This window comes from Gymnoscopelus braueri, assembly GCF_963280865.1.
Source record: "Gymnoscopelus braueri genome assembly, chromosome: 19".
Lineage (NCBI taxonomy): Eukaryota > Metazoa > Chordata > Actinopteri > Myctophiformes > Myctophidae > Gymnoscopelus > Gymnoscopelus braueri.
Genome location: NC_137621.1, coordinates 38833082 through 38850581, shown reverse-complemented (window position 1 = coordinate 38850581; position 17500 = coordinate 38833082). Strand labels below are relative to the sequence as shown.

The 17500-nt window shown below is 42.0% G+C and overlaps 1 protein-coding gene across 1 annotated transcript in view; it reads right to left on the bottom strand.

Moving 5' to 3' along the window:
- Positions 1-17500, bottom strand: part of npas3 (neuronal PAS domain protein 3) — a 339492-nt gene that overhangs the window by 154269 nt on the left and 167723 nt on the right. Inside the window, exon 4 of the mRNA XM_080414603.1 lies at positions 2130-2219. Coding sequence (XP_080270729.1) covers positions 2130-2219 — 90 coding nt within the window. The remainder of the gene's footprint in view (positions 1-2129; positions 2220-17500) is intronic.

Below are 17500 nucleotides of genomic sequence, written 5' to 3'. Positions count from 1 at the left end.
CAAACTCCCCCCCCTCCCCCTCCGTTACCAGGAAGACAGTGTTATAGGACAAAGCCCCGCCCACCACCACCACCGCAGCTGAAATATGCACGGGCGCTCGCCGAGCGAATCAACAAAACTGGAGAGCAAATGATGAGGTCTTAAACGAGACTTAATTTACTGAGAATGGACTGATAATGATGGAGGAGAGAGAGAGAGAGAGAGAGAGAGAGAGAGAGAGAGAGAGAGAGAGAGGATACTGCAGAGGCAGAGAGACGGAAATAGAGAGATGTGTGTTGTTAACCACTTAAACCCCAGCATCCTTATTGTGGGAAAGACTTTCGCTGAAAATAGCCGATCGACAAGCTCACAACGCGTCGCACTGTTCACTGGTGACCGGGTCACCAGTGAACAGGAGACTCGGTAGGAGAGTCTTTGAGTCCGCCGGGTCATCAAATTATTGGCTTAGGAATGTGACAAAAAACACGTGAATTCAAGGCTTCATTGGGTGTGTAATTGATAGAAAACTAGAGTGTGCTCCTCGGAGCACAGGTCTCCACCCGGGCAGTTAGCTTATTGTGTGCCAGCAGTGTTTCATGGCAATCGGACGCTGCGTTCATGATTTGAGACATTGTGTTCAAAACGGGCCACTCCTGCAAACGTTGAAGCCAATCTTAGCCAACCAGAATGGAATATGAAAAATCTGACAGATCCGTCTTGATCACATGACTATAGAGATAATGTGTACCGATTGGCATGACACAATCTGTACTGTAATATCAAAAGATTTGTTTAGCAAAAATCTCTCTCTCTCTCTCTCTCTCTCTCTCTCTCTCTCTCTCTCCCCCCCCCCCCAAACTGGCATCTCTTCTTGTCTTTGCATTGACATTGTAATGATTCAGATTCTGAAAATGATTCTGAATCACTTACTGTATATTAAAACATATATTGGCCTTCCGGTGCAAATACAGTGTTCAAATGATCCTTAGGGGTCAAAGGACAGGCGGCTTAGGCTGACACTGTTCCCAAATATGGAGATGCTTGACGTTACAGTACTGACATCATAGATGGCATCACAATATAATATATATGTCTGTGAATCAAGTTGTGAACAGGTCATGGACCGCGGTTCGCCTGTTGAGTACTCCTGGCATATAGGCTCTAATGCCTGACGACCTTTGCTGCGTGTTACTCCCCGTATCTCTCTCCCCGTTTCCTGTCTACCTCCACTATGTACTATCCAATAAAGGCCACAAAAATATATATATTTTTTAAATGGACTGACTATGACTATAGAGGTAATGTGTACCGATTTGCGGATGTTTGGACAAAAGTAGGAGTAATATAGGAAGAAAAGGAAATCCTGGTAATGCCGATCAGTCCAACGGTGCCGGAGGACGGACGGACACACACACGGACTGACAGGGGCTAATACGCAGTATCGGCCAAGCCTTTAGGCTGGCGGAGACAATAAAAAAGGTCTCCGCCTGGTCTCCGCCAGGTCAGGTACGTTATTATGGCCTCCTGGTGGCGCTGTAATAGGCCAATGTGAAAAGGGTGCCATTTATTCTTAGGCCTTTCACGGCAATCAGACACTGTATTCATGATTTGAGGCATTTTGTTCCAAAAATTGTGTTTTGCTAAATTAGACCTGCTGGTGGCATTTCTTCCTCGGCCTAGTGGGAATGTGCGTGTGAGATACTGTGTACCGATTTGCATGACGTTTGGATACAATCTGTAGGAGTAATGTAAAAAAAATGGGTTTTGCACAAACCGGCCTCCTGGTGGCGCTATAACAGGCCCATGTGAAAAAAAGTTCACATGGGCCTGAGGTTCTGAATTGGCATCCAGGGAGTGTGTGTGCACAGTTTCGCAGCGACCGGGCCAACGGTGCCGGAGATTAGCTGGTAACACACGGACAGGACGGACGGACAGGGGGTAAAACATACTCTCTCGCAATGCCTTTCGGCCTGGCGGAACAACAAATAATTTTGGGGGGTGAACTACATATGATGGAGAGAGTTTGGCTGTGTGTGTGTGTGTGTGTGTGTGTGTGTGTGTGTGTGTGTGTGTGTGTGTGTGTGTGTGTGTGTGTGTGTGTGTGTGTGTGTGTGTGTGTGTGTGTGTGTGTGACGGACAGACAGACTGACCTGTGAGAGCCCCAGGTATATGGAGACGGTCTCAGAGATGTACAGGAACCTCCCCTCCTTGTTTAGTGCAAATACAAAGCCATCCAGAGACTGCAGGAACACACAGAGAGACAGACACAAACAATGGTTAATCAGCAGCAGATAATACTTTATTTAACCACTTGAACCCCACATATGGTTGAGCGAAGTCCCTCAAGGCTCTATATTAGTGTCTTTTCTCTGAAAATAGCAGATCGACAAGCTCACAACGCGTTGTGAGCTTGTCGATCGGCTATTTTCCGCCAAAGCTTTCCCCACAATACGGAAGCTGGGGTTTAAGTGGTTAATGCTTTGGTTGAATGGAACAAAAGTTGAGGATATTTTCACTATCAATTCCTATACTACCTATATTATGTTTTATGATATTTTATTAAGGTAATAAGGCAATGTTAAAAAAAAGTAAGGTAATAAAAAAAGTTTCAGTAATACGACGCAGGCCTCAACTCACACACGCAGCGCGCTATTAACACCAGGACAGCCATGTAAATTACATTTGGTCTCCTACTGATAATGCTTAGCAGTATATGACCTCTCTGTGTGTGTGTGTGTGTGTGTGTGTGTGTGTGTGTGTGTGTGTGTGTGTGTGTGTGTGTGTGTGTGTGTGTGTGATGATGTGCTAACCCTTTGGATAGATGGATGGGGACAGAGAAATGTTATTCCTAAAATAGTGATCCCATTTAATGGCATTTTCTGAGGTGTTCATGGATTTTCAGAAATCTTCTGAAATGCAGTTCTCCCTGATGACCAAGGAGAACTGCATGAAAACTGTATCCGTTGTGAGCTTGTAAATCTGTGATTTCTGCCTATTATGGCAGAATAGGGATGCTAGAGTTAGTAAGTTCAGACACTCCACTGTATAGCCCCTTTCGGGACCCTGTTTACCTTTTTTATATTTGGGAAGGCGGTATCCAGGGTCCCTTGTCGCTCAAAACACGCTCTCTCGTACCGGCGGCTACCACAGTCTGGTCTCGGGCCAATAGCTCGTCGCTTAGAAGTTGCAGAGATTTCTCAAAGGTACCAACATGAGCAATACTAACGCGCGAGAAAGAACCCAAGATATGATGATTTGAAAATGTTCTGCTCCATTCACTTCTTGTTTAACTTCTTACTGAAAAAGGCTGTATCTCGGCTCCTAAGCACTTTTTTTTTACAATGAATTTTGGCTCTGGCACTCAGAGCCAAACTGCCATAAATAAGTCAGGCACTGAATGAGTTAAACAAATTGGACACTTAAAAGGTTTGTGACTTTGACAGTGTACACATGGAAAAGTTATGGGGGTCCGTGGTCTAATTCATACCAAAACGTTTGAGAACGATTGCTGTAGGCTATTTGTCAATAAAGGCTCAGAAACCCACCCACCCCACTAAAAGTACATCATTTGTAATTACTGAAGCAGCAACTAATGTTACTTAACCCAGTGTGTCAGAGGAGGTTACTAAAAGGCAGAGCTGCATTTCACTACATTTATTAATAAAATCTAAGAACAATGGCTTACGGCATGGTGATGCAAGCAAAGGTAAAACAAAAACAAATACACTCCATGAAAAGGCAAACGGTCCACAATAATCCACATGCAGTCCAATGTTCAGGTGAAACAGGCAGGTCAGACAGACAGAAACAGGCTACAGTTGAACTGAACAGAAAAGACACACACACTAACACAAACATTAGGACCAGAACAAAGGAAGTGAGCTGGCTTAAATACACTACACAGCGGAGTTGATTGGTCGAGGGGGAAATGGGAGGAGTTAATTGGATTGGCAGGGAGCTGCTGGGAGTGGAGACAGGTGTGCAGGAAGGAAGGAAGGAAGGAAGGAAGAAAGAAAGAAAGAAAGAAAGAAAGAAAGAAAGAAAGAAAGAAAGAAAGAAAGAAAGAAAGAAAGAAAGAAAGAAAGAAAGAAAGAAAGAAAGAAAAAGAAAGAAAGAAGACCTACAGTATCAAGTATTTGTGTGTGTGTGCGTGCGTGCATGCGTGTCAGCACTGGAGGGCAACACATTTAGTATGAAGGACAGCAGCATGGAGAGACACAATCTGGACAAAAGACTGACTGCAGAGAGAACACATTAACACACATACACACACACGCACACGCCCGACCGCACACTGAGAAAGTTTGTCACCATCAGTGGACACACCCATTGACAAACAACTAGTCAGTCTCTCTCTCTCTCTCTCTCTCTCTCTCATTAAGGTGAAGGTGGAAAGTAACTAAGTACGGGTACTCAAGTATTGCACTTAAGCACACTTTTGAGGGGTTTTATTTTTCTACTTTCTTTATGGGAGAAACTTCCTGTTTTCAATACTTTTACTTCTACTCCACTACATCTCAGAGGGAAATACCTATACTTTTACTCCATTCCAATTATTTAAAACTTTATAGTTACATTGTAGATTTTGATTATTATTACAAAAAAAATACATTAACCACTTCAGCCCTATATATTGGCAATTTGAAAACAGCCGATCTACAAGCTCACAGCGCGTCACATCGCGACGCGCTGAGCTTGTAGATCTGCTATTTTCAAAAAAAAAATTTATATAATTTGAAAACTTACAATGGGACATTTCTGCATAATGAGTACTTTTACTTTTGGTACTTTAAGTACATAATGAGTATTTCTACATTGTGGTAGTGATACTTATAAATAAGTAGAAAATGTGAGTACTTGTTCCCTCGCTGCGTTCAGGGTTGGGTGTTAACGAGGATGTCAGTGTGGACAGACACTGATGAGGACCATTGACGCCTCACAGCTCATTAACACCTCATTAACATGTCATTAACATCTCATTAGCATGTCATTAGCTAACAGCGCTAAATGGACACAGTCGGGCAACAGTTAGGACAGGTCACTCACACACACACGCGCGCGCGCGCACACACACACACGGATGCGTGAAGGATATTGTACACAAACTGTCAATCTGTCGAGCGAGCTCACGCCTTGGCGAGAGAGATCGATTAACACACACAAGAAACACACAAACAAAAACACACACGCAGGAAGAGCAAGCACAAACACAACAACCACCCACAGATATACACCAAAGCATTAATAGATGGTGTCCTAGACCACACGCGCGCGCACACACACACACACACACACAGTGAATCAGACAGACAGACAGACAGACAGACAGACAGACAGACAGACAGACAGACAGACAGACAGACAGACAGACAGACAGACAGACAGACAGACAGACAGACAGACTGTCACAGGGGAGGGAGAGAGAGGGCGTTCAAAATTGTAATCCTGGATGTGGGAGCAACTTCTCAAAATCAGACAAAGAATGACAGAGGAAGATAAAGATTAAGATGTTGGGGCGATGAGGAGAGAGAGAACAACATGTCGCTGTCCGCTGTTCAAAACCTTGTATCTCCATATTTCAACTTTTTCATGTTTTTTGGGGGAAAATTAACCCTTTTAGACCGGGAACGTATCTGTGCCATTTTAGATTTCTTTGGCTAAATGTGTGCAAATCTTTGAAGCCTCCAGAAGCAAAGATTTGCACAAAATGTTCAAGATTTAAAAAAAATAGCAGTTCTACAAGCTCATAGCGCGGTTATGGTTATCTTGTAGATCTGCTATTTTTGAATAGCCCAAAGTATAAAATTACGGTTATAGTTAAAAATCTAAAATGAGACTGTAGTAGCCTATGCGTTCCCGGTCTCAATGGGTTAACACCCTACTCACAATAAAAGTAGTGAAAATAGCAGATCTACAAGCTCACAACGCATTTATAAATGTTTTTTTTTAAATAATAATGAAAAAAGGAGCAGACGTGCAAGGTTTCCACCCGACAACGACAAAGAGAAAAGGTCCTTGAGAGACTGAGAGACAAACGGAAGCGAGAGAGAGAGAGAGATGCCGAGTGATGGAGAAAGAAAGAGAGAGCGCCAATGAGAGAGACAAATAAAAGAGAGAGAGAGAGAGAGAGAGAGAGATTGGTTTAAAATAGAGAGATGTTATCGTGTTGCCGTGGGGAGCGCGCTAGAAACATTTTCTATTCAACTCTATTTGTTGTCTGACAGCCGGTAGAAAATGTGCAAATATGGCCGCCGAGCCAGATATTGATTTATTTATTGAAGTCGGAATCTCAACGGAGAGAGAAAGAGGTGTGAGAGAGAGGCCCGCGTGTTAGAGCTGTAACTGTAAGTGAGCACAAGAGTGTGTGTGTGTGTGTGTGTGTGTGTGTTATCATTCATTATCGTCCCCAGACAGCCTCTATCAAGCCTGATTTCTACACTCACACCCTCTCTACTCTCCTTAATCACTTAAACCCCAGTGGTTCTCAAACTTTTTCATGTCAAGGACCACCCACAATGATATGTATTTGGCCGCGGACCCCCATCTCAAAATATTTAGTTCCAGGGACCCCCATCTCAAAAGATTTAAGTTACAAATGTTAAAAATATATATATTTATATTCAAAGGTTTGCCAACATTTTCACGATAAAAAAAAAAATAGCAGCTCTACAAGCTCATAGCTATGAGCTTGTAGATTTGCTATTTTTGAATAGCCAAAGTATAAAAGGTTAAAGTGGTTAACATTATTGTGATGCTATATTAATACATTTTGCTGGGGACCCCCTGGAACCCCCCCAAGGACCACTGGGGGTCCCCGGACCCCACTTTGAAAACCAATTTCTAAGAGAACTGGAGTTGAGTTACAACTTTGACCACTCGTTTCCGTCTACTACACCGAATCTCTTCGCCTAAAAAATAGCAGATCTACAAGCTCACACTGTGGGAGCATGCATTGACCCTACTTACGCACACACTGTTCCTATACCGTGATGTTGCCACACCGTCGACATCCATAATATATATTCATAACTGTAGCAGCCGTGGGTAGTAGAGAGGCCATCTGGGAATCAGACCGGCCAGTCTGTGTGTCCCTGAGCAAGACACTTAATCACTCCAAGCGGGTGCCGTGACGCAAGTCCAGGGGTGCCGCAGAAAAGAATACTTTATAATATTTGGAATTGATCAGTATCACTCCAGTTTACCCTATACTTAATAAGACGGACCTGAGCAGCACTGTACTCTTCTTTTTCAACCTGTACACCAAATCTCTTCACCAAAAATACCAGATCTACAAGCTCAGAAGACGCGTTGTGCGCTTGTAGATCGGCTATTTTTGGTGTATGTTCCCCCAGAATTTGGATGCTATGGAGTGCAAGTGGTTAAACGTATAAACTTATTTTAAATCTGTCCTAATGGAAACGGATATTCTCAAGTTTTTCTCGTGGCATACTGTATCTCAGGGGGAAATATTTAAATTGTTATGTACTGTAATATGACATACTGTAAATCTAAGGTTCTATAAAGTAACAATGTCATTCAGGGGTGCCGTGGAAGTTATTTATAGGGGTGCCCTGAGCCAAAAAAGAGAGAACCACTGGTTTAGACCAGTGTTTCTCAAATGAGGGAAATCATTTAGAACCCCGAGGGGTACTTTGGGGTAGTCCTATAGGGGTACTTTGGGGTAGTCCTATAGGGGTACTTTGGAATACTCTCAGGTGCAGGGGAGCATACATCAATACACATAACAGGGGCTTTCAAAGTGTGAGGTGCCAGAACATTGCAGGGGAGGGGAGGCACTATGTATGTCGGGTTTAACTGGTTAATGTAGTTATGCCCGCAGATTCACACAAGAATGGTTGGTATACTAACAATGTTTGCCTAGATCATGCGTACAAATAAGCACTATTATTATTATTTTTGTCCTTCTTTTTGCTCTCCCATAGACGTGTTTAATATTGTGTCATATAAGAACTGTGTTATAAAAATAAACAAATGAGCCCGGCGGTTTGACTCATATGGATATGAAGCATCAACTGATGGCAGGAAAACGTTATGCCCATAAATGGAGATCTCTGTGTCTGTCGGTCCTTGTCCCTTTTATGCCCATACTGTATATGGAGATCCGTGATGTTATCAGTGCATGCCCATATATGGGTATGCCCCCTTTTGTGCCCATATTTGGAGATGACTGATTTGTTTGCTGATGCCATGACGACACATTGAGGTTACAACACATTCCATATTTGGGCGTGACATATGAGCGTGACGTCAGAGGCCCGAATCAATTGTATAGTGATGCTGTAGTGTGATCAAGTAGGGCGTTAATTTACGAAAAAACTCGAAAAGTTAAAGATGGAGTGCCATGATATTTTTCAACCCTAAAACCTGATCATAAGGTATTATTATTATGTAAGGATTTTTTTCAAAAAGAAAAAGTGTACAGTAAGTGTTAAAATGTTGTTTTTATGTAGACACACCCACCAGTTCATTAAGTATACCTGGTTTCACTTAGCACCACCCATCTAATCCAGTCCCTCCGCCTCCTCCTATAGGACCACCCACCTGTCCTAGTCCTTCCCCCTTATCACTAAAGGACTGCCCATGGTTCTGCCCATTTGTTTACAAAATGGCAGGAGGACAAATTGGACAAATACAGCCATATATGTTTGAACCTGAATCTGGTTCAGATGAAGATGAGGAGGAAGAAGAAGAACTACTCCATAACCGGAAAGCCTCATCAACCCTTTGCTCAAATCCCAAATGCTCATGTGTGCAACGGATAAATAAAAGGCTTAAAAGGACAACTTTGTTTTTTTACAACCAAGGTTTATATTTTAGCTTGTAATTAAAGTAAATAAAAGATGAGTGTTATTTCTTTTTCATTTACTGCTTTCTATAGTTTTAGCAATTTTTGCGATATTTTTTACAGTGGGCAGGGGCATTCTGTCCGGTGGCTAAATATGCCTTTTTTACACAATAAAAAAGGTACGGTGGTCTTTGATGGCCAGATGTGATTATTATTGGGGGCTAGAAGAGCTACTGTAAATAATAATAAAGAAAACACCGGGTTATTGTGTAAAAGAAATACATATTTAGCCACCGGACAGAATGCCTCCCCCCACTGTAAAAAAAGATCGCAAAAATTGCTAAAACTATAGAAAGCAGTAAATTAAAACATTTTAACACTCATCTTTTATTTACTTTAATTACAATCTAAAACATAAACCTTGGTTGTAAAAAACTAAAGTTGTCCTTTAAACAGAACCATCAGTTGTCATACATTCTTACAGATGTGCCATGGTGATGTTCAATATCCTGTGATCCAAGTAGAACTTTATCTTACAATGACTATGGTATCCATTACATCAGTAACATTATTTATAGCATCACTGCACACATTTTACTATCATTACAATGCATTTGTATTCCTTCAACCTGACATTCCCATTTAAATGGGCTATGTATTCTTTCCATACATCCCCTTACTAGAAAATGGAAATATAAGCTACAGTATATTACAGTAGGCATATGCATATAAAACGTCTAACTAGATGCTCTCATAATGTATTCAGAGCCATTTCCACCTTGATAATACACTTCTGTTTGCAGAGGCACAGATAATTCGTCTCTTTTTTATTATATTGACAAACAATCACGCTATGTATCTAATCCAACTGAACTAGCTCTAGCGACCCTAACGTTGGCTGAGACTGTATGACTCGAGTTGGTCCCGCCCGCGTCGGTATGTTCTGCCGATTTAATGTAAATGTTTTACCTTCTGAACATCGTGTGAAAAATCTAAAGCTAGGCGCCGTAACCTACATATGTCTGTTGTTCCGACGGCGTGAAACAACGCATCGATGGGCTCAAACAACCGTTTAAAACCTTAGTTTGTTGGCAGCCTGCGTTGAATTAACATGGAGGCTCGTCCCTGATCTAACTCTACGCCATGTTAAACGGCGATGCGCGTTCACGACCAGCACTGTCTCTGCACGTTGAATTCAACGCAGAGTCGCAGACCGGCACAAAACTCCGATTTAAAAGGTTGTTTCAACCCATCCATTAATTTCTTCACACCGTCGTAACAACAGACGACTGTAGGTTACCGCGACTACCGTTTCATTTTCCATACGATGTTCAGAAGCGATCTTATTGACGCTGAACTAAATCCCACAACTAAACGGTGGGGGAGGTCACAGACACAAGGCTATGTCAAACCGATTCATGCTCCTAAATCATTTTATTGGGGATGGCGGATGTTTTAATTTACCGGTAACGCTCCTGAGGTGCTGCTTTCTGTGTATCCAGGATAAATCGTCGGAATATAACCTGGCTTCAGTACTTTCCTGTTTGCAATCCCATATTGACTTGCACTAAGTTGGTGAAGCAGTCATCAACAAAATGGGAACTACACACCCGAAGCCTGGTAGAGGGGGCTGAGGGAAAAATCCTGTCTTTATAAATGAAATTAAGCCATTGATCACGTTTGTCCGTGTCAATGGGCAAAGTGTGAAACAACTGTTTGATAGCTGTCACACAGCAGCACAGAACAAACCCTGCCATGGTCACACACGTGTGTTTGAGGCAGCTCCGCCCACAAAAGGTTGTAGTATTAAATGACGATGATAATGAGGGGAGGTGCGGTGGGTGGGTATGGGCATTGTTACGTCAGTATGTCGCTGTTTTTGGATTGGCACGTTTGACTCTCAAGGTTTCAGCCTCCAGGAAAAAAATCCAAATAGTCAGAGAAGACATGAAACACCTTAAAACCACCAGCGGGGGCCTTAATGAAGTTCTATCAACCTCATAGACACATGAAAAACAGAAAAAGTGCAAAAACATGGCACCAACTCTTTAAAATGTGGAGATAAGAGGTTTCTGCACGACAGGAACAATATATTATATATTATATTCCTGTACTAGTAATAGTAATTTAAGAAGTGGGGTAGTAACAGATCCTAGAACAGCAGAGAACAGTCCACATCCTACATTGTGAATTTTAATCTTCAAGGTTCAGGGGGATTAGAGGGGATTAATTAGAATGTCAAATATGCTGATACAACACTGATGCAAACATACACACATATGCACACGCACGCACACTACACACACACACGCACACTACACACCCACACGCAAACGCAAACGCGCACGCACGCACACACACACACACACACACACACACACATACGCACGCAAACGAGCGCGCGCGCGCACACACACACACACACACACACACACACACACACACACACACACACACACACACACACACACACACACAGCACGCGCACACACACACACAGGTCGATGAAAACACATATAACCTTGCTGATGGCACAGCGTTTTCCTGGCTCCCGGAACTCCCATGGTGCCCGGTATAAAGGTCAACCAGGGGTCATGTTGTTGAGGTGAGTGAGTGCGAGTGTGTTTTGTTTACATTTTGTTGACATGGATGATTGGCGGTAAAGGAACCTACTTTACAACAGTGCAGTCACAACAGTGTGAGGTAACTCCTCACTAGAATAGACTCCAATTAATGATTTGAAAACCATTACTATATGTTAATAAGTATTCTACCTCTTAATCACTTGAGCTCCAGCATCCATATTCTGGGGGGAACATTAGCCAAAAATGGCCAATGAGTCGCGTTGCTTGTAGATCGGCTATTTTTGGCGAGACATTTGGTGTAGACGGAAACAAGCGGTCAAAGTACAGTTGTAGCTCAAGTCCGGTTCTCTCTAAGACTATGGGGTTTAAGCAACAGCTAATTTATGATTCGTTACAGTGGTTTAGAAGGTGTAACTTGTCTTGTACAAAAAATACAAAAGTACAATCTTCTGATATAGTGGAAGTAATTGTAGGCCTACTACCAAAATATGCTCCTCATTGACTTACATTGTACGGTTAAACAGCTCTCAAAGTCACTCTTTTAGCACCCAAAGGAACACAAACAAAGTTGATACAGACAATATAGATCATCACAAAAAACAGTACTGTTTTTTTTTAAATAAAAATGTTAACTTCCTGTTAATTTTGCTATCTTTATTAAGAAGAAAACCCGGACTGGATCGACAGATCCGGATCTTCAAATAGTAATATCAGCCGGAAGTTGACATTTTTATTATAAAAAAAGAGTGACTTTGAGAGCTGTTTCACCGTACATTGTAATTCAATGAGGAGCATATTTTTCATTATCAATTTCTAATCAATGGAGAAATTATTTTAGATTTCTTGTCCACCTTTGGAGTTACATCATGGCAAGGTAACTACACAACCCAAACCTCTACCAAAGTGGTCTTGCCCATTAAAGACCTTAAAATTATTAAAATGAGTATACTTGGTCTCAAATACTGGGGCTGAGTACTTTGTCAACAGCTGGTAGTAATGAAGCATTAGTGGGAGTATAGTAGTAGTGTAGTTGAATTAGTATTAGTAGTACAACAGCAGTAATGTAATATGAAGGTTGTGTCTGCATAAAGCCAGGTAATAATGCTGTTATTATTATTTCAGACGCTCATTTCCATATGAATATTAATATAGATACAGTGTGTGTGTGTGTGTGTGTGTGTGTGTGTGTGTGTGTGTGTGTGTGTGTGTGTGTGTGTGTGTGTGTGTGTGTGGACAGATCAAGGGCAGAACAGACCGTAGAGAGCTCTATTAGGCCATCCTACAGGTATACACACACACACACACACACACACACACACACACACACACACACACACACACACACACACACACACACACACACACACACACGGTCAGACACACGGTTAGACACAAGGCTCCAGCCCACAGATGGACACATAAACACATGCACAAAAATGGCATATTGATGACAACACACACGCACAAATACACGCACACAACACACAAACACACACACACAGACGGTGAGTCATGCCAACACACAAACGCAGCTATAAACAAACTCGTTCCCCTCTCTGTTTCTCTCAGTCATATACACCCTTCGGCAACTGTGTGCATGTGCGTATATTAGTGTGCGTGTGTGTGTGTGTGTGTGTGTGTGTGTGTGTGTGTGTGTGTGTGTGTGTGTGTGTGTGTGTGTGTGTGTGTGTGTGTGTGTGTGTGTAATCACAGCGGAGCTGACCAGCTCTCAGTAATTATGCTAATTGCCTCAGTGCCCTTGCCTTTATTTACCCTCCACTGCTTAGATAAATAAAAGGAAATTGCTTTGGATCTAACTGTATTCATTTCAGTATGCTAACCACAACGCTAGCACAACACCCCGCTCTGCGCGCGTGCATGCACGTGTGCGTGTGTTCGTGTGTTTGTGTGTGTGCGTGTATGTGTGCGCGTGCGTAGGACAGATTTGTTTTGCTGCCACAAATTTCACAGGTAATTGCAATTTTGATTGTGCATTTATTTATTTTATGTGTGTGTGTGTGTGTGTGTGTGTGTGTGTGTGTGTGTGTGTGTGTGTGTGTGTGTGTGTGTGTGTGTGTGTGTGTGTGTGTGTGTGCATGTGTGCGCGTGTCATGCACTTGGTGTAAGGTTAATTTATTCCTTTAGCAGTCCAGAGGTCACGCTAGGATTTTAAACGTCTGGTCAGAATATCTAGAAAGATTACAGTTTGTTTGACATATTGTATATAGTCCCGCGAAGTCAGACAATCTCTGAATATATATATATATATATATATATATATATATATATACATACAGAGTCTGGAACTACAACAGTCGAGAAAGGAAGCTGCTGTTCGTCATTTCCGTTATAAAAAATAAATAAATATATAAGCTGTATATGCTTCAACTAATTAGATTTACAGTAGGGGGGGGCAGGTACATTAAATGTACAACATAAACAATTTTGAGCACAGTGTTATATTTGGGACTAAAACTATTTGAAAATAAAGGAATAATTAAGTATACTGTAACAGCTTCACTTGATGAATTATATAAAAATTGTGTAATGTGTTTGTGACAGAAACTTTTCAGGTTGGGATACCTATTTCATCCAATCATGAGAGAGAAACTCATACAGGATACGGCATAAACAAGTGAAATCGGAAGTGATAAAACAAACAAAAAATTGCTGACACATTTGGAACTGGAATACTATACATTTGAAACAAAATAAAAATGGTTCACTTGGATGAAACATGTCCCTTCTGAAAAAATATTTTCTTTTTATTAAAGAGTTGGAGATACATGGGGATGTTACTGAACAAACACTCTATATAGCAATGATTACAATCTGGAGAAAGACCTTTTACTTTTTAACAAAACCCTTTTTTTAAACCATAGACTGTAAAAAAGATATGTACTAAGGGGACGTGACGGTTTCTAGAGACCAATTTTGAAGCCTGTATACAAATTCAAATCAACCATCTTGTATTTCCAGTTGCAGTAGATAGTGACTGAATACAAAGTATTCATGAAAGGTTAATAAAACCAAGTGTAATGTCCGGTCAAATAACCATTGACTTTAATTGGATGAAAATTCTTCTGCGACCGGCAGGAGGGGAAACAGTGACACCCTCAAGGCCATTCATGAGAACTGCAGGGTTTTCATTATTTCCACATTGGCTTCATTTTTAGCGGCGGAAACGTGACGTGTGTTATTAAGCAAAACAAATATCACTTTTACAGCACCTTTAAATGAACACATGATTCTATAGCGTATTTACTGTATGATCATCTCTTGTTTAATGGGTATGAAACATTAAGCTTGCTGGTTGGATGCCATAATCAATGGAGTGTTTCTTTTTCTGTGTTCAATTGAAGATGGGTTTAAAAGTTCACAGTACCGTATACAAATCAGCTGTTTTGCAAACCCAGACTTCTGGAAATGCCACATCTGCCTCAAACACCTTTTTTCAAGATTCAGATCTTGAGGCCAATGTAGTGTAGTCAATTAGTACAAGTATCCAAAAATACAAATACTCAAAGTAAGTGCAAAAAAGAAATACAAATACTTCAGGACATTACTCAAGTAAATGTACTTTGTTACTGTCCACCACTGCCTGTCAAAGCATGAGAAAAAAGCAACAAATGTGTGTGAAAGACTAAGACAAAGGTGAGGAGGTCGTATAGAGAGAAAGAGAGAGTGCAGTAGAGAGAGAGAGAGAGAGAGAGAAAGAGAGAGCACGGTAGAGAGAGAGAGAGAGAGAGAGAGAGAAATAAAGATGGGACAAATGGAGAGACAAGTAGAGAAAGGTATAAAGGTGTAATAAATCGTACCTCAGTCGTCAATTTAAAATCAATTTCCTGTTCGTCACGAACACGCACACACACACACACACACACACACACACACACACACACACACACACACACACACACACACACACACACACACACACACACACACACACACACACACACACATCGTACATTATACCCACAATGCCTGGCAATTAAAGACCCACGAATCAACCTCTTTTCTCATCTTCTACTGTTTCTGTTTCCTGTCTTTGTTTCTCTTTCCATCTCTCTCTCTCTCCTTTTCTTTGTCTCATTCTCTGTCATCCTGTCTCTCGCTTTGGAACAAACACACACACACACACACACACACACACACACCCCCAAACACACACACACACACACACACACACACACACACACACACACACACACACACACACACACACACACACACACACACACACACACACACACACACACACACGCGTTCATTCTCCATTCTTCATTCTGGTCAGAGAAGACGACGGTAACATTTAAACTCTGCTACTGAATGGCTAAAAGATTGCCTCATCTGTGTGTGTGCGTGCATTTCAGTCTTTCAGTCTGTATGTGTGTGTGTGGACTCTTTTACTTTCTGTAGGGTAAGATTTAGATGTGTGTGTGCGTGTGCGTGTGCGTGTGTGCGTGCGTGCGTGCGTGCGTGCGTGCGTGCGTGCGTGCGTGCGTGCGTGCGTGCGTGCGTGCGTGCGTGCGTGCGTGCGTGCGTGCGTGTAACAAATAGCCTAAGCAGTAGAGGGGCGATCAATGCAGTAATCTGTAGGCAGAGAGAAACCCATTCAGCCTCGCTCACTAATCAATTCTAATTCTTTCTTTTACTGTCTGTGTGTGTGTGTGTGTGTGTGTGTGTGTGTGTGTGTGTGTGTGTGTGTGTGTGTGTGTGTGTGTGTGTGTGTGTGTGTGTGTGTGTGTGTGTGTGTGTGTGTGTGTGTGTGTCATTTGAGGGCATGTTGGAGTACATATTGTCTCTACAGTGTACTGTAGACACACAGAATGACACTGGAGCCATGTGACCTCCCAGAGACATAAGAGTCTTTTTATATAACTCTTATCTCCATATTTTTACTTTCTGTGTTTTTTTGTAAATTAATGCCCTACTTGATCAAATACAGAGTCACACAAGGTCCTCAAAGTTACTACAGGGGGGGCCGCCAATCTTTGTGTGATAGGGGGGAACATTTACCAAAAATAGCAGATTGACAAGCTCACGAAGCGTTGTGGGCTTGTAGATCTGCTATTTTCGGCAAAGAGGCTTAGTGTAAACGGAAAAAAAGATCAGACTAAGAACAGAGCCAAATATCAAGTTTACTAAGTATTGAGGCTTAAATGTCTGAAAATAAACATGAACATGAATCCAACATATTATAAGAAACGATATGTAAGCAAAAAACTGAAAAACATAAATTTACACAACACTGATTATATAATAGGGCTGTCTAACAAGTCTATGAAATATGACAGAGTATATAGTGGGGGTTCTTGCTAGATCTCTGGGTTAATGAAGACCCCTGATCTAGACTGCTGATGTACCATTCATCTAGACAATTTTGAGTTTGTTTGATCAAGACTTTGAAACTATAGGCTCAGAATGCACTTCAGACATTAAGATGAGAGGGAGATGGGTCGAGAGAGAGAGAGAGAGAGAGAGAGAGAGAGAGAGAGAGAGAGAGAGAGAGAGAGAGAGAGAGAGAGAGAGAGAGAGAGAGAGAAGGAGGGGAATGAGAGGGAAGAGAGGTGCATGTGAGAGAGAGATTGGAGTGTTGAATGAGCCAGTAATTGAGAGAAGTGGGCGTTCGGTGATCAGTCCTTCACTCTCCTTTGTTCTCTCACAATCTCTCTCTCTCTCTCTCTCTCTCTCTCTCTCTCTCTCTCGTCTCTCTCCTCTCTCTCTCTCCTCTCATCTCATCTCTCTCTCTCTCTCTCTCTCTCTCTCTCTCTCTCTCTCTCTCCCTCTCCCTCTCTCTCTCCCTCTCTCTCTCTCTCTCACCCCCCCTTCCTCCCTCTGACAAACCAGTCAATATATTTATTTTATTCTCTACTCCCTTTCAGTCGGCTGAGTGTGTGTGACTGTGTGTGTGTGTGTGTGTGTGTGTGTGTGTGTGTGTGACTGACTGTGTGTGTGTGTGTGTGTGTGTGTGTGTGTGTGTGTGTGTGTGTGTGTGTGTGTGTGTGTGTGTGTGTGTGTGTGTGTGTGTGTGTGTGTGTGTGTGTGTGTGTGTGAGAAAAATGTTGTCCAGCAGGCAGAGGGCTACAGTGACAGGCCCTTTGTGGCGCACTGTAAAAAATGAAGC